The 26090-nt window shown below is 41.8% G+C and overlaps 1 protein-coding gene across 3 annotated transcripts in view; it reads left to right on the forward strand.

Moving 5' to 3' along the window:
- adcy2b (adenylate cyclase 2b (brain)) overlaps positions 1-26037 on the forward strand; it is a 60693-nt gene extending 34656 nt beyond the window's left edge. Inside the window, exons 9-25 of one of the 3 annotated variants that reach the window (XM_084080049.1) lie at positions 1956-2088; positions 3020-3196; positions 4587-4627; positions 4756-4836; positions 5392-5461; positions 6889-6986; positions 8674-8758; positions 11935-12075; positions 12571-12783; positions 13218-13402; positions 14455-14539; positions 20329-20487; positions 21598-21744; positions 22572-22679; positions 22963-23077; positions 23168-23292; positions 24496-26037. In XM_084080049.1, the coding sequence (XP_083936175.1) occupies positions 1956-2088; positions 3020-3196; positions 4587-4627; positions 4756-4836; positions 5392-5461; positions 6889-6986; positions 8674-8758; positions 11935-12075; positions 12571-12783; positions 13218-13402; positions 14455-14539; positions 20329-20487; positions 21598-21744; positions 22572-22679; positions 22963-23077; positions 23168-23292; positions 24496-24648 (2116 nt within the window). In that variant the 3' untranslated portion in view covers positions 24649-26037. Of the gene's footprint in view, positions 1-1955; positions 2089-3019; positions 3197-4586; positions 4628-4755; positions 4837-5391; positions 5462-6888; positions 6987-8673; positions 8759-11934; positions 12076-12570; positions 12784-13217; positions 13403-14454; positions 14540-20328; positions 20488-21597; positions 21745-22571; positions 22680-22962; positions 23078-23167; positions 23293-24495 lie in introns of those variants that run through there. The other 2 variants (XM_084080048.1, XM_084080050.1) reach the window with 2 other exon arrangements.
- The last annotated feature ends 53 nt before the right edge of the window (positions 26038-26090 follow it).

Here is a 26090-nt window from a genome sequence, read left to right on the forward strand (position 1 = left end):
CTTGTGTGCAAGAGGAGGTTTTGGCTTAAAGAGTGGAGTCCTAAAGGAAAGTGGGTCATCACCAAAATCAGTAGGGTGCATCCATCAGGGAGCATGAAGGTGCACAGATAATTCTATGGCTACCATTCAGCTCATATAGTTATTGAAACATCTTTGACTAAGCTGTTGGCTGGACGGACGGACGGATCAACATTGTTGTTTTAAAGATATTTCTTTTGATGGTGTACAGTGGAGATGGACAGGAAAAGGGAGAGAGAGACAGGGAGAGACACGCAGCAAAGATCGTCGGAATCATGATTCGAACCCGCGGTGCATTAGAGCCTATATGTGAGCCTGGACTGCTAGGCCAGCAGGCGCCCACGGATCAACTTTTTAAAAGCGTTTTTTGTTTTAAGCACCATCGCTATTGGGCTCAAAACACAAAATATATTGGAAATTGGAACAGACAACAAACAAGCCTGGCAAATACTACAATAGGGCAACATAACACCATGAGTCAGACAAGAGGCGATTGCCAGTTGCACAAGAAAATAAATAGGAGAGAAATTACAGCTGGAGAAGAGAGTATTGATCACACATTGATGACTTGCACCGGCACCAACAACTGAGGGCAAGGCTAAAGAAAAACAGAAAGCAAACAAAATATATCAGCACAGGGTACAGAGGTTATTGTACAATAGTTATGGATTTGCAAACACTGTGAGGAAATAACTGCGACATAGAGTTATGGAAGAGATAACACAGAGCACCGGTTCTCAATGTGGGGTCCAGGGACCCCCAGGGGTCCTTGAGAGGGTTCTGGGGGGTCCCCAGCTAAATATTTTTTTGTTAGGAACCACATGACATGGACCCTCAACACTGCACGGCTGCAGACTGTGCAACCTGGGGGTCCACAGCAAAAAAAAAATTTAATACAGCATCACAATCAATTTAACCACTTTTAACCATATTTTATACGTAGGCTATTCAAAATAGCAGATAGGCCTATACAAGCTCACAGTTCGTCACTTTGTGCCACACTGCGAGCTTGTACATCTGCTATTTTTGAGCGTTTTGTTTTTAAATCTTGAAAGTATTGGAAAATGTTGAATAATTTAGATTCTTTTATTTACACAAATCTTCTCTTCTGGGGGTCCCTGGCACAAAAACCTTTCAGATGGGGGTCAGTAGCCAATTACATATCAATTTGGGGGTCCTTCACATGAAAATGTTTGAGAACCAACGCCATAGAAAGTGAGAGAACCCAGGCCTGGGCCGCAGCGTGGCAGTCCAGGCACCCTAGGCTGCAATGCTAGCCTGACAGCGTGTCGCGGGTTCGACTCCCGTTCCCGACGACTTTTGCTGCGTGTCAACCCCCCATCTCTCTCCCCATTTCCTGTCAGCCTACTTTCCCTATCCCTCTCTAATAAAGGCATAAAAAAGCCACAAAAAATATATATAAAAAAAAAGAAAAAAGAAAGTGAGAGAACCTAACCTCTGCACTCCCCACTGCTAGGGATGGGACTATATTAAAAGCCTACATGTCACAATTATTGTGGCAAATAATAATTGCGATTAACGATTATTCTAAAATGGCACTCCTGTTAACCACTTGAACCCCCCAGCATCCCTATTAGAAAAATAGCCGATCTACAAGCTCACAACGCGTTGCGTTGCAACGCGTTGTGAGCTTGTAGATCTGCTATTTTTGGTGAATCGATTTGTGTAGAGTGTACCAAATACGCTCTTTACAGGTCCGTTTTATCAAGGGTTTAAGTGGTACTGAATTGGCAGCTCGGCAAAAGCTAATTCATCCTAGTGTATGACGGAGAACAATTTCACGATAAATGAATTATTGTGAGCGTTTTTTTAATCACGATAAATAAACGATAATAACGATTATCGTCCCATATCCCTACTCACTGCCCTCCTGTCCCCTCCTGTCCACTGTCCCGTGCCCTGCTGTCATCACTCAGGAGGGTCCACATCTCTTCAGTCACCTTAGAGCATCTGAAAGGTTCCTACAAGGTGGAGCCGGGAGACGGACACAGCAGAGACTCCTACCTGAAGGAACACGGGGTGGTCACCTACCTCGTCATCAACCCCAAGGTTAGACCTCTCATCTCTTCAAAAATAGCAGATATACAAGCTCATAGCGCGGCACGGAGTGCCGTGCTATGATCTCGTAGATCTACTGTTTTATTAAAATCTTGAAAATGTGTGCAAAACTTTGAACATATATATATTTTTAAAGCGAACATGTTTAGCTCAAATCTTTGCTCCTGGCGGTCACTGTCACAAAATATGGTGAAAGATGGGGGTCCGCAGCCAAATACATATAATTTTGGGGGTCCTTCACATGAAAAAGTTTGACAACCACTGTCTTACACAGTCTGCAACCACGCAGTGTTGCAGACTGGGACTGTCACCATGTTGACATTTTACTTGACGATTAACTGACGCAGAAATAATTCAATAACAATAATTACATTTTTAAAAATTGCATTTCTGTTTGCCTTTTACGCTTTGTAAACAAATATTGCACAGGGCACAAATGATAAATAACTTAAATATATAAAGAAATGACTGACATATTTAATAATTTTATTCTTTCCTAATATTGTGATGCCTCAATTTGTAAAATTAAGAAACAACTAATGACAATAAAATAAAATGATGGCTGTTGATACCAAATGGGTATCCTCAATGTGCTCCCCTAATACATCATGTGACTGTAACGTCTAAAGCAGTGGTTCTCAAAGTGGGGTCCAAGGACCCTCAGGGTAACTTGAGGGTGTTCCAAATGGACCCTTACAGTTCTGTAACTCGTGAGAGTGTACAAATAGAACCAAGTGGGCCCGTAAGGGTCCATTTGGTTCCATTTGTACACTCTCTGAGTAATGGGGGTCCTTGCCACTGGTCTAAAGAAATGTCCAAGATACAAAGTCTCTCCCTCTCTCTCTCTCTCTCTCTCTCTCTCTCTCTCTCTCTCTCTCTCTCTCTCTCTCTCCTGGTGACTGGGTTTCTCTGGTGCATTCAGACTGAGAGGCACACCCCTCTGCTGGTGGTGCGCTCTCGTCCCTCCCTGGACGCGGGGAAGATGAGGGCCTCCGTCAGAATGACCCGCTACCTGGAGTCCTGGGGAGCCGCCAAGCCCTTCGCCAACCTCCACCACCGAGACAGCATGACCACGGACAACGGCATGATCAACACCACTGTGAGTATACCGGTGGTGGGGGAAAAGAAAAAAAAATGTTTTACTCAAGTAAAAGTATCAATACTACAATGTAGAAATGCTCTGTTACAAGTAAAAGTCCAGAATTAAAAATATCCTTGAGTAAAAATACAAAAGTATTGGTATCAACATTTACTTAAAGTATTCCAAAAGTAGAAAGTACTCATACATGTAGAACGTCCCATTTCACAAGTTTTCAAATGTATAAAATGTATTAAAATCTTTTGAAAATAGCAGATCAACAAGCTCACTGTGAGCTTGTAGATCGGCTATTTTAAAAGGGCCAAAATGTATGACTGAAGTGGTTACTGTATGTAGGTAACTAGTTACCCAAGATTTTAAATAATTGTAGTGGAGTAAAAAGTGCAATATTTGCCTCTGAGATGTAGTGGAGTAGAAGTAAAAGTATTGAAAATACTCAATTAAAGTAAAAAATACCACAGAAGTGTACATAAGTAGTGTGGAAACCTTGTATGTCCAAAACCATTACTTTTCAGTAAATGGAGAAAAAAAAGAACCTTTGTTCCAATGGATCCAATGTAGTTATTATTTTAGTCACAAGCTCTTGTTAATACTTTTCATTGGTTCAATATTTATAAAACCCAGAGACACAGCTTAGCCTTTCACATTGCAACGTTGTGAGCTTGTAGAAGAAGAAGTAGGGCATTAGTTTACGAAAAAAACATAAAAAGCTGAAATATGGAGATCCAAGGTTTCTGTCTGACAGCAACGATATGCATATGCACAAATCCACGGGGAGCGGAGGGGAGGGGAGGAGAGGAGAGGAGAGGAGAGGAGAGGAGAGGAGAGGAGAGGAGAGGAGAGGAGAGGGTTTCAAAGGCCCTTGGCTGATGGAGGCCAAAATAGCTATGGTTGTTTCCATGGAAACAGAACGGTGGCCATTGGCCATAGGTACAAAAGTATGTCTTCTTATGCAAGGCAATATATCATTTGCTACCTCAACAACATTCATAGCTTACTTACGCCTACTAACTACATAGCAGCATCATATAAAGTATATGTATCCATAAGATATGAAAATAAAATAAATAATATAGATATAAATAAATAAACTGTTATTTTATATAGCTGCTGCTCTTTACATGGTGGATGTTTTTCCACTTAACGCATAAGAAGCATGTCTGCCTTCCGTAGTGCCACCTATCCGTTGCTAATTTCTAATCATGCTGCTTATGTATACTAGACTTGTATGCTATATCTTTTCTATTCTCTCTTACTCTTACTGTAACTGCAATGTTGACATTTTGCACACACACACACACAAATAATTTCACCCACTCTTTTACACCTGTAATCAATCGTGTGATGTGACGGTAAAGTTTGGATTGTGATTGTGTATTCCATGCTCCAGGATGTGCCCATGGGTCAGTACCACTACCATAGACGAGAAAGGTGAGAGTGAGACAGGACCTGTGTTTCTCTACCGTTTCCTGTGCATAAAAAGGTGTGTCAGTGTGGATGTTCTGCAGCACAGAAACATGGATGTCACACACACACATTTTTCACCCGTTCAAACCCAGGTCCAAATCTCAGAGGAAGAGGTTTGAGGAGGAGCTCAACGAACGCATGATCCGCACCATCGACGGGATCAACTCCCAGAAGTCAGTGCTGTGTCTAAGATTGTCTAAATCTTGTAGAGCTACTGTTTTCGTTATTCATCGTACCACGAATAGGGCTTACATGATTAAATACAATTCTTACATTACGATTTTGAACTTTGGTCTGATATAATATGTACCGTATTTCATTCCTTAAAATAACTGCAGCTTTAATTTCTTCCACTGTGCCCACTCTTGCGTAGCACAAGGGAGACCATGATGACCTACTGTAGTCTGGCTGAACATGATATCTTAAAGTAATTTTGAACTTTGATTTTATCTTGTATCTTGTACCCTGGGAACTGTTGTCCATGATGCCATGTAGCTTGTATGTGTTCTTTGCTCAGTTACTACCTCAAGGGAGTTCAGGCGAACTCCTATAACAGAGCCAGCCTTCTTTACAACCCCAGAAAGAAGATATGATGTTCAGCCAGGCTAGGTCATCATGCTCTGTATTGTGCTGCGCAAGAGTGGATACAGTGGGGCGTTAAGCAAAACCCACAACCGTACACATTAGCAGTGACTGCTCCTCTGTGTCTCTGTGTTACTCATCTCTAGGCAGTGGATCAAGTCTGAAGACATCCAGAGGATTTCGTTGTTCTTTCACAACAAGGCCCTGGAGAAAGAGGTGGGCTAACAAGTAGTTGTGATTCTATTCTACGTCCTCTCCTGTACTAAAGGTGGTCATTGGTCATTCAGTTGAATAACCCATCTGTTAGCATGGGCTCTACAAGTGGCAAGTAGTCTAGATCCCATATGCCGGACAGACAGCTTGCGCCTGATTAGATAGAGTAGTTCTACTCCATAGCCTCGTGCACATGCATCCCATAACTTGGAGGGGCGCTGGGTCTGAGATTATGAATTCACCAAAAATATCGTAGTTCTCGTTGACCGATTTGAGAAATATTTGGGAATTGAGTTCCTTGGCCTGCTGGAAGCGTGCACAGGAAAGATGATGCTGATCAGTCTTGCAGTTTGTGAGATTAGCTGTGGAAAGACACACACACACACACACACACACACACACACACACACACACACACACACACACACACACACAAGATCTTCTGCCAGAGATAATTACTGTAGCCGAGGATCACATGTTGTTGGTATGAGTGACCTGCATTTGTTTATGTACTTTGGTGCCCTGAACAACTTTAGTAAAAAACATTATTAACCTCAAGACCTCATTTTTGATCTTGTTGTCCTTATCCGTTTGTTGCTTGTTTGTCACCTTTTCTTGAGTGACAAATACTTTTTGCTTTCTTTAGCCGTTCAATTTGAAAAACATTGCTGTTGCGTATGTGGGCATGTACGTCTGCTATTTTCGGTGCACGACACCGTCGTGCGACGGAACATAAAGTATGCTTTGTAATGCCCCGGTCTTAGATCGTTGAGTGTTTTGCTGTCAGAGGAAACCCAAGTCCAATAACCAAGCATAGTTTGGGGCCGGTCCAGGCTGAACAAACAAAACAATGTGGCATGGACTAGCCAGCAGCCTGTCGCTCACAGACTGCAGAGTACAGCACAGCTACAGACAGAGTGCTTCACAGCGAGAGCGTAATGCTCCTCTCAGGCTGGGTCAATCCACTTTCAAATATTTGTCTTTGTTTACCCAGCAGATGGTTGCTCCGATGGCAGAGATGAGCACATGGTGGGAGCTTTTAGGGGTTAACCCTAGCATCCCTCTTCTGGGCACTTCATGACAGGCGAAAGTTTAGTGATAACAGGCAAGCATAGCCTATCTCCAAGCCGGTTGTGAGCGTGTAGGACGGCTAGTTTCTGCAAAGAGATTTGGTTTAGACCAGGGGAAAAAGGAGGGGGCCAAGTATAGACCCCTGGGGGTCCGCGAAGTTGCAGAGTTTAAGTGGTTAAGTGTCTTATGTGACACGTAGACTGGGCGAACCGAGGGTTGAACTTGCGACCTTACGATTCCCAGACGGCCTCTCTGCCCACTTGGCTGTGACCAGCCCTCAAACACAACTTCTCAACCCCTGTGAGTGTTAGACCTTAATGGCTCATTTCTGTTTTTTTGCCCTTTCTTTCCCTCAACAGTACAGATCTACAACGTTGCCCGCCTTCAAGTACTATGTGACCTGTGCCTGCCTCATATTCTGCTGTATTTTCATAGTACAGATCCTCGTCTTGCCCAAGTAAGTGTGCACCTTCAGTCAGGTCAGTTATAGCACTGGTTCTCAACATGAGGTTTGGGGGCCCCCGGGGAGTCCTTGAAGGGGGTTCCACGGGGTCCCCATGTTGATTGTTAAGAACCAAACAGACCCTTACGGATCGGTAACTCTGAAAGTGGACAAATGGACCCATATGCTGTGGCCAATGCTGTTTGGCCACTCAAAATAGCAAAACAGCATTGGCCACGCCTCCAGGTCTTAAGTTAAGTCATAAGACCTGGTACTGTACTTAAGACACCAAAAATAGTTGAGTTAAATTAAGATGATTTTACAGTGTAGAATGGGAGCCCAGAGATTAACTAGGAAATGATTTGGATCTTGGGATCCACATAGAAACATTGTGGCTCCAATGGGGATCTTGTTATGGCAGTATTGGACAGTAAAATATGTATCTATCATTTCATGATTGTATGTATATTGAGATTCCATTTACAGTACTCCACACCCAATGTTGTTGGTAGCCAGAAGTGTATCCTTTGATAAGGAGATGGGGGACGACACCCCATCTAATACCCTCTGGCCCTGGCCTTTGTGTTTATTCCTCCGTCAACCATTTTGAAACAAAACAAACCATGAGGACAGGGCAGTAAGGTACATTTTACTATTTGAAGATCCGGATCCGTGGATCCAGTTTTCTTCCTAATCAAAATAGCTAAATCAACAGGAACACTTTTATTTAAAAAAAAAACAGTACTGGGTTTGGTGATGTTCTATATTGTCTGAATCAACTTTGTTTACGTTCGTTTACATGCTAAAAGAGTGACTTTGAGAGCTGTTTCACTGTACAGTGTAAGTCAATGAAGAGCATATTAATTTCTAATTGATTTCTTGTCCACCTTTGGAGTTACATCATGGCAAAGTAACTACACAACCCAAACCTCTACCAAAGTGGTCCTGCCCTTTAACATAATTTTCCGCTTTCTTTTGGGAATTCTTCCAAATAGGAAAGAGCTTGCCTTAACAGCCTCAAAATGTCTGCCACGGCCGGCTATTGAATTTAAAAAGCCACGTTGGCACCGAATGCCTCATGGGTGGCACCACACTGAAAGGCAGGCAGAAGGGGAGCTCCACAAGGAATGTTAAGAGGTGGATTGTGATGAAATGGCGCCGTGTCTGCCAGCGATTATGGATCACGTTAATCAAAGAGTGGCGTCTCTGTAATGGCGATGGTAAAAATCCACGGTCATGCTAATTTACTGCCACTAAGAGCCAAAGGGACAATCCCCCCACACACACACACACACACACACACACATACACACACACACACACACTACTCTAGTAGCGGTGACTCTCCTCGCCGCTTTAGACGTGACATCACTTATTTTATGGGATGTTCTGCAGTATTATTTTACTGTAGCTACAGTGACATCACACCCTAGTACGTGCAAATATGGGTTGGGAACCGACTCACCACGTGAGTGTGTTGGAGGTCTAAACAAAGGTGCTTCCGTGGACAACAGTCCATTGCTGGAGTGACGGGGATCTTTGATAATCCTCAGGGACTTCACCCTGTTGTAGAGGTACTGTATGGCTGGCAGTTTAGTCGTGTGTGTGTGTGTGTGTGTGTGTGTGTGTGTGTGTGTGTGTGTGTGTGTGTGTGTGTGTGTGTGTGTGTGTGTGTGTGTGTGTGTGTGTGTGTCTCTTGCAGGACGGCTGTGTTGGGAATCTCCTTTGGGATGGCGTTCTTGCTGTTGGCACTGATCCTGCTCATCTGCTTTGCTGGTCACATTCTGGTAAGTGTTGACATGAACCCATATACATGGTACATAAAACACTCATAAACATACATACTAATCCAAGTAATTCTGCTTAACCTTATATATATATATATATATATATATATATATATATATATATATATATATATATATATATATATATATATATATCAGGTTTGAAAGGCTGTGATGTAGTTTGGCTGATTGGTAATTGTTGTTTTAGTGAAGTAGATTCAGTTCTAAAATAACCTTTTTGTATTGCACACCACTTTTTTGGAAGGGGGGTAGCGAAAGTAATATAGTAATTTAATGAGTAACATAATGATACCAAGTAATAATTAATAAAACTACTTTTAAAGGAGTAATAAGTAAAGAGTAATTTATTACATTCCTGAGTAACCTGCCCAACACTGCCGTACACATACATACACATGCACAGAAAGAGTGGGCGATAGTGAGAGAGAGAGAAAGAAAGAGGAGAGAATAAAAGAAACAGAGAATAAGCCAGTCTGCAACACGAGACGGAGATCGATCAGTAATAAAAACGCATTGCTTGTTTTCGTCATGGAGAATTCAAAAGCTGTCCAACTGCCTTGAAGCTTTAATTGAAGCTGCCTGAGGTCCGTGGGAGAAATACAAAGTGCTCTTGTTGAGAAATGAAGCCTGCCGTCACTCCACTTCTCTTCCCCGCTATAAACGTCTGTGTTGACGACGTTATACGCCTCCATTGATTTACTTCTTGGAACACAGTTATCCGTCCAGCTTGAACCTGACATCTCTTGTTCCAAAGACAAGTGGCTGAAGTCTTTCAGAGCTTGTCACTGTCTTGGGACTAATTTGTACTAAGTAGTACGATGGTGCTTTGTTTTGTATTGATCGGGTGGTACTATCTAGCTTCCCCTGCATGCGTGTCAAAGTGACCTTGAGCAAGACAATGAACCCCTAACTGCTCCCAATGAGCGGGTTGGCCTTGCATGGTTTCCTCCACTGAATGTGTGTGTGAACTGTAATGCATTTTGTAAAGTGCTTTGGAGAAAGGCACTATATAAATGCACCATTTACCATTTACTGAGTGTAGTAGTACTGTGCGTGCGTGCATGTGTGAGTTTGTGTATGTGTGTGTGTGTGTGTGTGTGTGTGTGTGTGTGTGTGTGTGTGTGTGTGTGTGTGTGTGTGTGTGTGTGTGTGTGTGTGTGTGTGTGTGTGTGTGTGTGTGTGTGTGTGTGTGTGTGTGTGTGTGTGTGTGTGTGTGAGTGCGTACGTGCATGGGTAAGGGGGGTGTGAGTGGTGGCAGTTTTGTGTAATGATCCGTGTTATGGTGTTTAGAATGTGCTCTGTTCATCTGTGAAAGAGTGTTATTTCAATGGAAGGGCTTCTTGTGGAAATGTTTCCAGTTAAGTGAGGTGGGATGTTGCTAAATACAAACAGCACTGAACACGGGACCCTGTTGACCTCCCTGCGGGACAGCACATATTCCATGTCCCCATATAACCCTATTCAGTTAGTTTAAGACAAGTTTAATTTGTATAGTTAATTTCAAGGCAAGTGCTTTACATAAAACATTAAGCATTGAGATGTCAAAACACAGAACAAAATAAACTCTTTATAAAAGGATATTTGAATACAATAAAAATACAAATACGTTTTTTTTTTTAGCTTTGATTTAAAATAACGTTTTTGCTGTTTTCTGGGAATTTGTTCCAGATACAGTATTGCATGTAAACAGAATGATGCTTCTCCACGTTTAGACTCGGGACACCAAACACACATGTTCCCGATGACCCGAGAGGTCTGGATGGTTCATGATGGTTCATGACTTTTGTCATGTCATTGTCAAGTTTGCTTACGAGTGACGACACAGTGGTGTTGGGCCTGATCTCAAATGATGAATGAGAGGGCCTTCCTGGAGGAGGTGCCAGAACTGTTGCAGTGGTGGCAAGAAAACTGCCTCTTCTTGAACGTTGCAGAAGTCCACGAAACGACTATGGACTTCTGCGAGAAACGGCAGAGGTTCCACGTGCCCCTTTTGATCAATGGGGCACCAGTGGAGTGAGTGAACAGTTAAGCGAGTCTTACAGAAGGTGGTGCGTACGGCTAAGCATGCCACAGGGATCCCCCTCCCGTCCCTGCTGTATATTTATGACCACAGATGCTTGAGGAGAGCAAAAGGGATTACGAAAGACAGGCAACACCCTGGAAACGGACTGGTTGTGACCATGTGGACTGACGAGTGCTTGAGGTCTCTAAAAGCCAAGAGCTTCTTCCCGGCGGTTGTTAGAGCCATAAACAGGACATAGACAATAGAAGGAAAGAGGGAAAATAATAAATAATCATACAGCATTGTGTTGGCTCGGAACTGTAGTTATTCCTGTACAGATTGCTCAAAAGATATTTCAGTGTATATATGTATATGTTTATGTCATATTGCACATTCTATAATCAACACATTAAGCCCCCCCCCCCCCCCCCCCCCATTACTGCTATCATAATTCCTCATGGGGCTTTTACTTATCTTATTACTTTAGCTTTATTATTGTTTTGTTTTGTTATGTTGATGTTGCACAGTATTGCAGACCTTACCACACTTGCATTTCTCTGCATGTACCTGTATGAGTAGTGACAAATAAACCTTGATTCTTGATGATGGTATAGCACAAGATCATAAACGTTCTTTGGCCCTAAATAATACAATGCTTCATTAACCAACTGTAGTATTTTTCCATTGTTTGACAGACAGGGAGCCAGTGGATAGATCTAAGAACTGGAGTGGCATGCTCTACTCTCTTGGCATTAGTAAGGACTCGATCAGCAGTGTTCTGAATCAGCTGCAGTGATCTGATCAATGTTTTAGGGAGACCTGTAAAGTGATACTTAACAAGCATGAATTTCAACTAGGAAGTATAGGTCTAATGACACAGAACCAAGGGCATTCACGGCATAGTGATATGATGTAAATATCTCTCTACATGAACCAATCTCATTATTCTCATGACATGACATCATTCCTGTCTGTTTGTCTGTGTGTGTGTGTGTGTGTGTGTGTGTGTGTGTGTGTGTGTGTGTCTGTGTGTGTGTGTGTGTGTGTGTGTGTGTGTGTGTGTGTGTGTGTGTGTGTGTGTGTGTGTGTGTGTGTGTGTGTGTGTGTGTGCGTGTGCGCGTGTGCGTGTGTGCCTGCGTGCGTGCGTGTCCAGCAGGGAGGTAAAGGATCCTTCTGTTCTGTTCCCTGGCTCCCAACTTTTTCACGCATCATCATCGCCAACAAACCCTGGCTGCGATTGGTCCTCACCATGACTACCACCGCCCTCATACTGGTAATGGCTGTCTTCAACATGGTGAGTAGCCAGGTCCTCATGTTTATTGTGGACTTAAAGGGGGTGTAAGTGAATCCGTTTTAGTTTTTTTCTGTTAGAAAGTTAAGGCTCTGGGTTCCCCAATTATTTTTCCCTGGTGGCCAAATGATGTCAGGGATACCAAGCCAAGCGGCGCAACACATGTTATGCAAGAAACTAAATACGTCCAGAATCAGTGCACTTGTCTAAAAGGTTTGGTTGTTAGTTGTTACAGTCAGCTTGAGGTGTAATGCAGATTTATACATACAGCAGCCAGTAGTACAGCACAATACAGCATATACTGAAACTCGTCTTTTCTCCACCTACAGTGTCAGTAGACCTCTTCCCATGAAAATACAATTTCTATTTTGGTGCACCAACATATTAACGGCTGAGTTCTCAAGCTTGGACTCACTTATTTCTGTGTGACACACACACACACACACACACACACACACACACACACACACACACTGACATGCCCGTCTCCCTGGCTAGTTCTTCTTGGAAGACGAAGTTCGTACGACTCCAACGACTCCCAATGTAACCAATGACAGCCTGCTTGACTCACCAAGTCCCGCCCATCCCAATGCAACCAATGACAGCCTGCTTGACTCACCCAGTTCCGCCCTCCCCAATGTAACCAATGACAGCATGCTTGACCCACCCAGCTCCTCCCATTGCGCAGACGAGGACAAGTTCTATCTGCCTGTAAGTACAGTGGGAAAGCAAATTTTGTTGCTGTAAGGTGGAAACCCTGTATGTCCAAAACTGTTGCTTTTTTGTTATTATTTTAAAATGTTTTAAAATAGTGAAATAGCCGATCTACTGTACAAGCTCACAACGCATTGTGATGCGTTGTGAGCTTGCAGATCTGCTATTTTAACTATTTTTGTGTGAGATGATATGGTGACATTGTATGGTGAAGTACGGTGTTAATTTACGAAAAAACATGAAAAGTTGAAATATGGAGAAGCAAGGTTTCTGCCTAACAGCAATGATTTCATACGTACTGTATATACTGTATTTCATGCCATTACGTATTTGTGAATATTTTCAGCTGCTGTACATATATTTGAATTCACACATAATTTAGATGAAAACACATTTTTTAACCTCTCTCTCTCTCTCTCTCTCTCTCTTAGTATTTCATCTACTGCTGTATCCTGGGCCTGGTGTCATGCTCTGTGTTTCTGAGAATCAACTATGAGCTAAAGATGGTGGTGATGTTGGTTGCCGTGGTGATATACAACATCATCATCCTCCAGACCCACGCTCCCCTGCTGGATGGATACAGTACTGCACTGTACCGCACTCAGACACTGGACAGGTGCATAGTACCCGCACGCACGCACGCATGCATGCACACACACAGGTATTTCAAAGTTCTTTACACAAAGCAGTAAGAGCATGAGTCAAAATGCAAAAAGAAACACATTTTAGAAGGACATTTGAATACAATTACAATAGTTGTTAAAAAGATAATAAAAGAATAAAAGATAAGACGTTAAAATAAAACAGTATGATACAAACAAAAGTATCATGTCAATACTTGTCAATACATGTCAATACAAACAAAGTCATGGTTTTGACCTATAGAAGATCCACATTGGATCGAAACGTTGTCTGTTTTTCTACAATAAAGCCGTCTTTCCCATAGCCTGTTGTGCGGGTTTAATCTCTTAAACTATAGTAAGCTTTTAACCCAAGCACCCTTTGGCGATGTGCGTATAGTTAGTTCCTCTTCTCGATAGTCATGCAGCACAATAAATCACAACAAATTAGCCAAAAAAACTCAATAGAAAGCAGGAGCAAACAAAAAAGTCTTCATCTTTGTTTTTTTTAAGTGGTTAAAGAAGTGAGAGTTGAAAGAGATCTACGGTTTTTGGGAGTTTTTTAAGCTTAGCCTCTGGCAAAGAGGATTATGACTGGCAGAAGATGAGGTTCATCTTGTTGGGTTCTTTTGTTTTGGAGAGGAAGAAGAATTGATTTTCCAGATGTGAGTGACAGTTTGATACGAGGGCACCTCGCTGACTATACCATTATCAGAAATGTTTTCTCCACTCCAATATATTTATTTTTGCCTGTTGTCTCTCAAAATGTAAGATTCACCGTGTTTTGGTCTCCAAGGGTAAATTAGCTTTGGACGCGGCACTGCAGCGCCAACACATGAAGAATACCGATAAGACTGTGCAGTTGTCCTTGAGTCACCACCACCATGGAACTCTTAATTACTTCTTGAGTAGCTGGATGGACAGGTGAATAAAGGGAGTTAAGCTAGGGTAAGCTGCCTGACAGAGGCAGCACGTCGGGATGGAGGACGATGATATTATGTTTCTGCTCTCTGACTCCGTCTCTCTCTCTCTCTCTCTCTCTCTACAGGCCTGGAGTCCTGAAGGATCTGAAGACAATGGGCTCAGTGTCTCTGTTCATCTTCTTTATCACTCTGCTGGTGTTGGCCAGGCAGGTCAGTCACCACCATGAAATGAAACCATGACATTAATGTGGAACATTTTAAAGTTATGAACTTTATGGAGACCAGAGCTGTAGACTTACGCCCCTTGCACACACAGAATCTGTTTTATTCGCCTGGAGAAATAAAAATAAAAAAGAATTACATTTAACATTTTCTCCATGACATCCGAATTTGCCATCCAAGTGCCTGTGATGATGCGTCATTTTTAAATTCGGACCCAGTTTGATTCCTGCATTTTTTTCGGATGCGTTAAAAAACAATTGACCACTAACAAATCGCTTCTGACTCAGTGGGTAAAGACATTTAGACCCAACTGTAACTTAAGTCACAGAAACAAGGACATGTGACTTGACATGGACTGCCCTCCTGTGAAACTTTGGTGTCAACTTAAAGACTCGACTTGACTCAAGACAGTTAAGTTTAGTTTATTTATTTGACATGAAAAAGAGAGAGGCGAGCACTTATCAGAAGAATAGTTTAGGATTTCTTGTTTATTTAGTCAGTCATAAGCCCCAGCAGCAGATCACACACGACAGACGTTTTGACCCGCAGGCCTTCCTCAGCGTGAATATTTATTTGACATGGACATCAACATAGAAACAACATGAAAACTATGCACAGCACCAGATGCTAAGACACTTTTCAGTACAACACTGGACCACAGGAGGTTTTTGAAGTGATAGAATACACAGGGGGGGAAATGGAGAACAAAGAAACAAAACATCAACAACTACAAAACAATTTCAAAGTGAGAGGGACTGAAGGGAAGAAAGGGAGAAGACATGCAGTGAGTGGAAAACAGGGGGTCCATAAGGTACTTTAGATATGAAAACTATGTTGGTTCTCTTTAAACCATAATTTAACTCCTTGACTAAAACAAATTAAATCATGTTGCATTTTCAGCTCTGTGATAATCACTGTTTGTAAATGCCTTTGTGCCGAATCAACCAGAGCTCTGGCGTCTTGTTGTGATGCACTCTGCAAGATGTGAGAATATCATTGCATGCATATAGAGCTGGGCTGCATTGACCTGATAAAACTGAGGCGCAATAGCTTATTCAAAGAATGATGAAACTGTAAATGTATGAGCAGTCACAGCTTTAGCCTACTGCTTTTCACATAGTTATGCCATTCTACAGCATTTGTTTAGACTACTGTACAACTAGAGTAACCTTAGTGACTGGCACTGGATATTCAGTTATTGGAATGGGCAAGGTGTATCAGGATTTGTGACTTGCCTTGGACATGCACTGAAAGACTTGAGACTTATCTCTCTTGGACTTGAAAGACTTAAAACATCTCTCTCTCTCTCTCTCTCTCTCTCTCTCTCTCTTGCATCTAATATACGGGCAGATAATATAATATAATATACGGGCACAGAGGACAGACATTTTGTGTGTGTGTGTGTGTGTGTGTGTGTGTGTGTGTGTGTGTGTGTGTGTGTGTGTGTGTGTGTGTGTGTGTGTGTGTGTGTGTGATCTCATTTGCAGTATCATCCATCAATGTTGACCACAAGCATACACTATGTGCTGGACAGCGAGTGTCACCTCTGGGACTTCCTCCCCAAAACTGGGACTCCCCAGTGAAATGCAATTAGATCCAAAGAGTTCCCTGGCTTGTTCTCATTCTGGGTGGAAAAGCACTTTATCATATAAGCACGCTAGTCTTCATCATGTCCTGCAAGTGGATATTGCTCTCATCAAGGTCTTTGGAGGGTAATTGGGTTCATCTTTCAGCGAGCTGTTTTGAAGGCCTCGCGGAGTGCTTTGACCTCGTTGTGTTTACTGCATCAAAACACTTCAGATCACTTAGGACCCGAGAAGACACTGAAAATTAATCCGAAAAGTATGAAAGTTTATGTCCTTTCAGAAAAGTCTGAAATTTTATGCCATTTCAGAAAAGTCTGAAAGTTTACACCCTTTTGTGTTTTGACGAGACGTGCCAGACCTCTGTTCAGGATACACATGCAAACCAGAGCATGCTTTTGACCTGCTTTTTTTGCTGCTAATGGATCAACATCACAACATCTGAAAAAGCGGGTCAGGGGGAACACCGGCCGCAGTAATGCATCGCTCACACACAGATGCAGGATGGTACGGCCGGGCACATTGACCTTCTTCTTCTAACTGGTGTCCCTATTTTGGGTATGTCGTTATGGGCAAAACATTTCCAAAATGAAGAAAGTCGCGTTGTGAGCTTGTAGACTGGCTATTTTCGGAGTATAGTAGTTTATAAAAAGTAAATTGTATAACAGAGCTTAAGGGGTTAGAATCCTTCTTAGTCGGTTTCTAAGCTGTGTTGGGAATTCTCCCTTGCCTGGCCTTGTTAATATAGCTTCTCCCCCTGTGTTCTGAAGAGAAGCAAATGTCCACATATAGCACCTACAGTACTGCTTATCCTAAGTGACCTGGTAGGTGGTTTGTACTGTATCTTGTTCTCGAATCATCCCCAAGCTAGAGCACCAACTGTTCGCATTGCGTCTCACTGGAGCGACTGATGCAGCATCGATGTAATATGTGCTTTACTGTATACTCTCAAGGGTGAAATCAGTAAGGCAAACCCATGCATCAACTAGACTGCTAATCGCACACATCATGATATATACTGTATCTGGCAAGAGATGCGAGACACTGTGATGTATGTACCCACATACACCATGCCTGGAGCATGGAGCTCTCGAACACACAGGGGTATAATGGGTCATTCACAGACCCCCATATCTGACATGCATACACACACATTGTGCTCTCTCTCTCTCTCTCTCTCTCTCTCTCTCTCTCTCTCTCTCTCTCTCTCTCTCTCTCTCTCTCTCTCTCTCTCTCTCTCTCTCTCTCTCTCTCTCTCTCACACACACACACAGTGCGCTCCCCAGATAGATGATTCTCTCAACATATTTAGGCATGGTTAAAGTCCCCAAGCATGAATAACCAATGAACAGGCAGTGGCTATCTCTTATGCAAAACAGTCCCGTCCACATACCAATTCCTTGAGAAACGAGAGACCCTCGCCTTGTTTCACTGTCGTTTTATTGGGACATTAATTTTCTATGAATATCAAACATGCTCTTTAGATTGAGATTGTTTGGTTTATCCACAGATCTCATAAAGCTTCCATTTGCCCGGAAAGATTAGAAATATATAAGCAGCCCATCTCGGAGAAAACGGTCTTATGTCCGTGAGGAATGGAAATTGTTTTCAAGGACAATATAGTGACTAGCTTTGTGTAACGGCTCGTTGAAACATAGTTGTGGGTGTTTTTAATCGTCCAAGGCTTTTTGCTTTGTTCATATTATTACATGGATGAAACAAGCAAAACATTGTCTGTGCAATAATCCCTCCGACACACGTCAAGGCCACTTTTCACCTGAGAGTGAGGATTTACAACAGTAGCACATAACACTTATCGACAGTGGTGGAAAGTAACTAAGTAAATGTACTGAAGTACTGTACTTAAGTACCATTTTTTGGTATTTTTACTTTACTGGAGTATTTCCAATTTTCAATACTCCTTTTCTACTCCACTACATCTCAGAGGCAAATATTGTACTTTTACTCAACAACAATTATTTGAAAACTTTAGTTACTAGTTACTGCAGATATAAATTATTATATTATATAACATACATTAACTTTAGCCCTATTTTACACATATTGTCAAACATTTTAGTACTTACTTACTTTTGTCTCCATGGGGTGACTAATCGATAGAAAAAAAGTACATTTTTGGGTGAACTATCTCTTTAATGCGGCCAATTGTGTTCGTTGGGATGCCCGGCCATGCCAGAGGCACCGCAAATTATTCAAACCCCTGGTGTCTGTGCTGTGGTGGGCAGGAACTTATTGTAAAAAGTAGGCATACACACATCCCATGTTCTTAGGCGCTGGACTGAGGTTCAGTAAGCAGAAAGAGAGAGAGAGTCCACCCCTAGTGTATACATTAGGCTCCAACAAACCCTTTATTAGACAACAGGCGCCTGCAGTTGGTCCAAAACGCTGCTGCCCGTCTCCTCACCGGGACAAAGAAGCGTGACCACATCACTCCAGTTTTAGCCTCGCTCCATTGGCTCCCTGTCCGTTTTAGAATAGATTTTAAGATTTTAATGTTTGTTTTTAAGATTCGAAATGGGTTGGCACCCCCGTCCCTTGCCGATCTAATTTCCAATCATTCTCCACCCAGAGCCTTGAGGTCGGCTGACCAGCTACTGCTGGAGGTGCCGGCAACACCCACAAAAAAAACCAGGGGCGACCGGGCCTTCGCAGTGGCTGCTCCCAGGCTCTGGAATATTCTGCCCCTGCATATCAAAGCGGCCCAGTCGCTAGCTACTTTTAAATCGCAACTAAAGACTCATTTTTTCTCCCTGGCCTATAGTGGCATCTGATGTATCCCTGCCTCCCCATCGACTGGTGCTAATGGTTGATTTGTTTTTATTTGCACTTAATTCTTGTATTCTACGTTTGTTTATTTTGCATTGTTTGCTCTTTGTTGTGTGTTTCTTTACCTGTACAGCACTTTGTTTGACTCTGTCATGTGAAATGTGCTATATAAATAAACGTTGATTTGATTTGATTTGATTTGAACACAACACAACAAGGTTCATCCATTTGAACCTAATGGATGTTTGTTCGTAAGGCGGCACGCAAGATAGAGCCCCAAATCTCTTCGCTGAAAATAGTCGCTCTACAAGCTCTTGCGACGCGTTGTTTTTTGACAAATGTTTGCCCCAGAATAGGGATGCTAGGTTTCATATGGTTAATAAAGCCTAAGTATAATAATAATAATAATAAACTTTATTTATAAAGCGCTTTTCGAAAACAGTGTTTACAAAGTGCTTTACAGTGTCAAGATAAAAACCATCCATAGGGATAAACAACAATAATAAATTGCTAATAAATTGAAATAATAAATAAAAAATCAAAAATCAAACCAAAACATAAACGTACATACATATATACATATATTAAAAGTAACACAATTGAGACAACGACTGTGGAGGATAACAGTACTAAAATCTAGGAAAAGGCCTTGGTATACAAATGAGTTTTCAAGAGTGATTTAAAAGATGACACTGACTTAGCTAGCCTTAGATCCACAGGCAGGGCATTCCAGAGCCTGGGCGCCCGGGCCGCAAAAGCCTGATCGCCCACGGTGGCGAGGATAGTCCAGGGAACTTCCAAGAGGGCCCTACCTGAGGATCTAAGGCTGCCCACCGGTCTGTGCGGCTCCAACATATCAGAGATATAGCTAGGAGCCAGGACTTGCAGGGCTTTGAAAGTCATCAGTAAAATCTTAAAATCAACTCTGAAACTTATCGGCAGCCAGTGAAGGGCAGCTAGGATCGGTGTAATATGGTCATATCTCCTAGACTTTGTCAGTAGTCTAGCAGCAGAATTTTGCACCAGTTGAAGACGTGAGATAACCTTTTTGCTGATCCCAGAATATAATGAATTGCAATAGTCTAGGCGCGATGAGATAAAAGCATGAATAACTTAATTTTAGAAATATTTCATAGTTGAAAAAAAAACAGGATTGTACAACTTTGGTTACTTGCATATTAAAAGATAAATCAGAGTCAAACATCACACCTAAGTTGCGGACTGAGGTCTTGACATTATTTGACAGATTGTAACAGTGTGTTGGAGCATAATATAGGTGTGTGGACTCTCTCCTACTAACTTTCTCTTGAAGTCTTTATTTTCCCCATGCAATCTGTTCATGGCCAGAGCAGAATGGAGGGTGTGAATGACACAGCCGTCTCTTTACTCTGTGTCCTCCTGTAACAGAATGAATATTACTGTAGGTTAGACTTCCTCTGGAGGGACAAGTTCAAGAGGGAGTGCGAGGAGATCGAAACCATGGAGAACCTCAACCGCGTTCTGCTGGAGAACGTTCTCCCTGCCCATGTCGCAGAGCACTTCCTGGGGCGCAACTGGAAGAATGAGGTGAGCTTATATTTCTATACGGTACTGTATATATAATATATATATAAATAGTATATATATACATACGTGTGTATGTGATGGACCGCGTGCATTTTCAGTTCATGTTTATTTTAACCCATTAAGACCTGAGGCCGATTCTTCACAGGCCTTCTAAATCAGTATTTAGAAGACACTTTCAAGATTTTTCAAAAATGTAAAAGAATTGCAGATGTACAAGCAGCTGTGAGCTTGTATATCTGCTATTTTTGAATAGCCAACACTAACATCTAAAATGACACGATGCTTTCCTGATTTTAATGGGTTAATGATCAGATAAATCTATCAAATGTGTTCCGGCTTGGATCAATGGAACTAACATAGTATACTTTAAGTTCCTATCTATCGGAATCACAATGAAAACTAATTTCTCAAGGTTTTAAAGAATAAATGCCATGACATTTCTTTTTTCTATTAATGTTATATTATTAATAAAATCATAGTGTTTTCCCCAATTATTTGGGGGCCCACTTGCAGTATCCTCACGGCCCACCAGTGGACCTCGGCCCACGGGTTGATGATGTATGGTCACCGTAAAAGGACAGAGTGTCCCCTGACCGTAATCATTTCATGATTACATTGTACCATCCAATCCCTCTCTAATCCAGTGACACTGTCCAAAGTAATGGCCATCTTTTCTTCATAAGATAGATGAGAGAAGAGAGGCTCAAAGCGAACTCAAAATGTGATCATGAACAGCAGAACTGTAGGCTGCTCTTGGATTTTGTCCAGAGGTCAGAATAAACAAGTGGAAATTGGAAGTGATGTGGGGGGGGGGGGGGGGGGGGGGCGGATGAAATTGGCACTGGAACATTATAAAATTGAAGCTGATCAATGGGTTCTCTCTCCTGATTGGATGAAAGCACTCAATCAAGTTCAAGTTCAATATCATAGCGATGATTTCTATCAGAATATAGAGCTTTAACTTTTTAACAATACACTTTGTGTTTTACCCCAATTTAATTGAAAGTAGAATGACAAGTATTAGAATATATTCAAAAGCGAACACGAAAAAGCAGCTACTAAATTACAGTAGCGAGTACTAATTATTTACTCTCTGTATGTGTCCATCAGGATCTGTATCACCAGTCATATGACTCAGTGTGTGTGATGTTCGCCTCCATCCCAGACTTCAAAGAGTTCTACACAGAGTCTGACGTGAACAAGGAGGGGCTGGAGTGTCTACGCCTCCTGAACGAGATCATTGCCGACTTTGATGAGGTATACTCTCACGTCTGACTTCTTTGCTAAAAAAAAAAAGATTTTATTCAGGGGCGTCCGGGTGGTCGCAGGAGTGAAGTTCTGCCCGCGTTGCATCGGGACACGTTGTGAGCTGTTGATCGGATATTTTTATACATTTGAAACCTGTGAAATGGGTCATTTTGCATAATGGGGGCTTTTACTTTTAGTACTTTAAGTATATTTTGATGCCAATACTTTTGTACTTTTCCTACAATTCTGGATTTGTATTTCTACATTGCAGTATTGATACTTTTAGTAAGTAAAACAGTTGAGTACATAACCACCACTGGCCCTACACATAAGTGTCATGCAAAAGGTTCGAAAATAGTTTGTAGATTGGCTATTTTCACTATTTAAAAATGTTTCTAAAATAATGATAAAAAAAGTAACGGTTTTGGACAATTTCGTTTCCACCCGACAGTGATTATATACAACAACAAAGAAAATATATATTTTTAAAGGAATGTGGTTGGTGGTTTGAGAGATCCGGGGATCAGCAGTGACAGGGACTACATGGGGAATTGGAATAATGACGAAATTGTCAGAAAATGAAAAATGGAAAAAATGAAGGATGAAGAGGGGAAATATTGTTTTCAAGGCCTTTTTTGATTTATTAGACAGTACAGTGTCTAGACTCAAGAGACAGGGAAGGGGAGTAGACAGCTTATTAAAGTTGAACGGTAAAATAAAGTACCTTTTTGTGTATTTTTTAAACATAGAGAATATTCAAAATAAGAGATTACCTTATATCAGACATTAGTTTTGTGTTGTTGTACTGTTGCTGTTTGTTTATGTGTATTTTCCAGCTGCTTTCTAAGCCCAAGTTCAGTGGAGTGGAGAAGATAAAGACCATTGGCAGCACCTACATGGCTGCTACTGGACTCAATGCAACACCTGGACCAGAGTACACACAGGTATGAAGTTAGACCAAGGGCTGTTTCATAGGGCCAAAGAACTACATTTCCAAGATTGTACTACATTTTTGGTCCAATTTAGGCATATCGTTGCTATCGTCGGGCAGAAACCTTTTACCTCCATATTTTTTTATTTTGTAAATTCGTCATACTACAGAGAATATTCTATTCTATTATATTCTAGTATAATTAGTAACAACTGTGTTTACCCTACTATTTGAAGCCAGTATGGCTGCTGTTAAAAAGGTCTACGGTTAATCTGGCTTATTTTACTTCTCTGCAGGAACATGACAGACAGTACATGCACATTGGCACCATGGTGGAATTTGCCTTTGCACTGGTTGGGAAACTTGACATCATCAACAAACATTCCTTCAATGACTTCAGACTCAGAGTTGGTGAGTGTGTTTTAAATCAATGTATGACAAATTATGTGCATTTGTAGAGAGGCACGGTCAGTGTTGTTGTTTGTGGTTTCCCTGGGTCAGGCATCAACCATGGGCCGGTGATCGCAGGTGTTATCGGGGCCCAGAAACCTCAGTACGACATCTGGGGGAACAGCGTGAATGTAGCCAGTAGGATGGAAACCACTGGGGTTCTGGGGAAGATACAGGTGAGATTTCATGCCTTGCTATATAACACATGAAAACAAATAATAGAATGAAATTTATACATCCACAGAGCTTATGAAAAACTGAATATGATTATGAATGAATAATTGACACACTGCAATTGTCGTGTACGGTATTTATTCCCCCAAAGTTCTTGGAAAATGTGTGTTTGGTAACTTATTTCTCTGTTGTAACAATGCTTGTTGGCAATTAGATGGCCGCCCATAGAGCCTGGGTCTGCCTGACGTTAATGATACGTAGCCTGCGAGGTTAGTTCAGGCAGTATACACTCGAGAGGTTACACACATGCTCATTACTATGTGGCTGTATACAGTGTCATGCAAGACCCATACGTCATACACTGACGTGGCAGTCAGCTGACCAATTGTGGGGGTTATTTAAGCTCACCTACATCTCTGTTCCTTCCGCTTTGTGTGTTCTGGTTTGTTGTCTTGCGGCTGTTTGCTCCCACCGCCACCCCAGCACCACCAGTTCTGTTCCCCATGGGGGGTTGTTATTGTATATGTATATCCTTGCATGATGGTGATGGTTGTCTAATTGTGATGAGCAGGGAGAAAAATGTAGCGGAGCCTGAACGGCAAGATAAAATATTACATCCACACTTGTATTCTCATTCTATAATATTGGTTCAATTTATTCGTTCTATTATATTGGTTCAATCTATTCGTGAGTTATCTGACTGAACGTCCAGTTAAAGGTTGCCATGCACTGTCGCAAAAGTTGCTTGCTCAGGGTGGGACAATGTCTGGTCTCTGCTCTACACGTCAAGTGTCTTGAGATATGTTGTTGCGATTTGACACTTGAATGGAATTGAATTGAATTGAATTGAATGACTTTTACACAGTTGGAAAGAATGTTTATTTTCATTTTAAATGGTGCCCCATTTGAAAGCAACGTGCATATGTGGGCTGCGGCTATGAAAACTCTTTACCAAGGAAAACTCTCTACCAAACAGATTATTCTGCTGTTGCTATTGAATCTTGTTTTGAGCTTACCCATATCTGGGGTAATGTTTTATATTTTCACATACGACACCGGCGTATAATGGAGTATAAGATAGGATAAGATAAGTATTTAACCTTTGAAGTGGCCCAGTCTAACTCTGTCATATGCTGTTATTAGATTTATTTTCTTCCAGACAAGACTACATTCCTATCTAATGTCAGTTTGTGTTCTCCATGCAGGTAACAGAAGAGACGAGTCGCATCCTGACAGCGCTGGGATACATGTGTTCATGTCGGGGCATCATCAACGTGAAGGGTAAGGGAGAGCTAAAGACCTACTTTGTTCACACCGAGATGACCAGATCTCTGTCACAAGGGACCGTGATGCCTTGAACACAAACGCATGTGTGAACGGTGGACTTGACCGAACACACACAGCGAAAATAAAGTGATCTGCCAAGGCTCTGCCATAACTCCAACATTACCCGAAACCACCAGCGTGACATACTGTACAGACACGCAACTTTCCAGAACATTGTCATTCCTTAGGAAACTATACGGTAGATCGGTGTTGGTCCACGGGTGCACAGTCGCAGTCCATTCAGTGCCGTGCTGCATCTGGCTTTCATCCCAGCTCAAATGCAGTCCTGCCGCGCGCCAAGAGGGGAGAGCCTGGTTAAAGGAAGATGTGTTCCGGTCAGAAGGCAGTAGACCACTTGTACAGGACGAGTGATGTGGAGCTCATTTAAAGCTGCAATCCATAACTTCCGTATCTTACCCCGGGATTCGAACCTGGGTCTTCCGCACAAGAGATCACATTTCTACCAATCTGGCAATAAGCTTGGTCAGGGGAGGTATTGTGCTTTGAGCTTCAGGCAGTACTAGTTGACCGACCCCAGGGTCTACAGTTGTCGATGGGAGGGTAGGGAGACCACCTCCAGCCACTGCAGATGTACTGCGGATGTTATAATGAACATACTGTATCAAACAGATTGATTAAAGGTAGGGTAAATTATATATATTTTTGGTTTAAATAAGTAATAAGTAAGTTGTATAGCTCTATAGTGTCATAGTAGGCTTTGCTATAGAGTGTTTGTTCAGTAACAGGAGTCTCCCTGTCTCTTAAGTTACAGCTCTTTAGTAAACAGAAAATACATTTTCAGGTTGGGATACCAATTTTATCCAGTCAGGAGAGAGAACTCACAAAGGATACAGATTGAACAAGTGAAACTGGAAGTGATGACACAAGGTATTCAGCAGACAAAATCTACTCTAGATTTATATACACTCTAGTACTCTGTAGCAATGATTACTATCTGAATATAGTGCGTTAACCTGAAAAAAAATATCACTTAACCTACCTTTAGAATTATGTTTTATTCATAAGTTCCGGATTGCAGCTTCAACCCTGACTGTGGTGCTGTGCTTCAGAGCCTTAGATCCAGTCAAGCAGAGCTGCCTGTGGAGCTTTGCCTTATGTTGTTTTTATTTGGCGTCCAATTTGAGAACAACAGTGTTGCATTTTTAGTTCAAATACTCACTCTACGTGACAATTGTTTATTTTCGTGTAGAGCATCTGATGCCAACAAATGGCCAGCTTGGTGGCTAGTTTGCAAGAATCTGTGAAATGTAAATATAGCTTTGAAAGCTGTCCACAAATGTGTAGGCGGACTCAGGCACAAGATTCAACAGCAAACATTTTTTTTTGTTTGTATGCATCGTAAACATGTAGATTTCACTGGCATCATTTTGTTATTCATTAAATATTTGTATATAAGCTGAGGATCTCTACCTCGTCTGTTTGTGTTGATGTTGTACATTGTACTTTGTCCTTG

Source organism: Gymnoscopelus microlampas (genome assembly GCF_963454915.1).
Source record: "Gymnoscopelus microlampas genome assembly, chromosome: 15".
Taxonomy (NCBI): domain Eukaryota; kingdom Metazoa; phylum Chordata; class Actinopteri; order Myctophiformes; family Myctophidae; genus Gymnoscopelus; species Gymnoscopelus microlampas.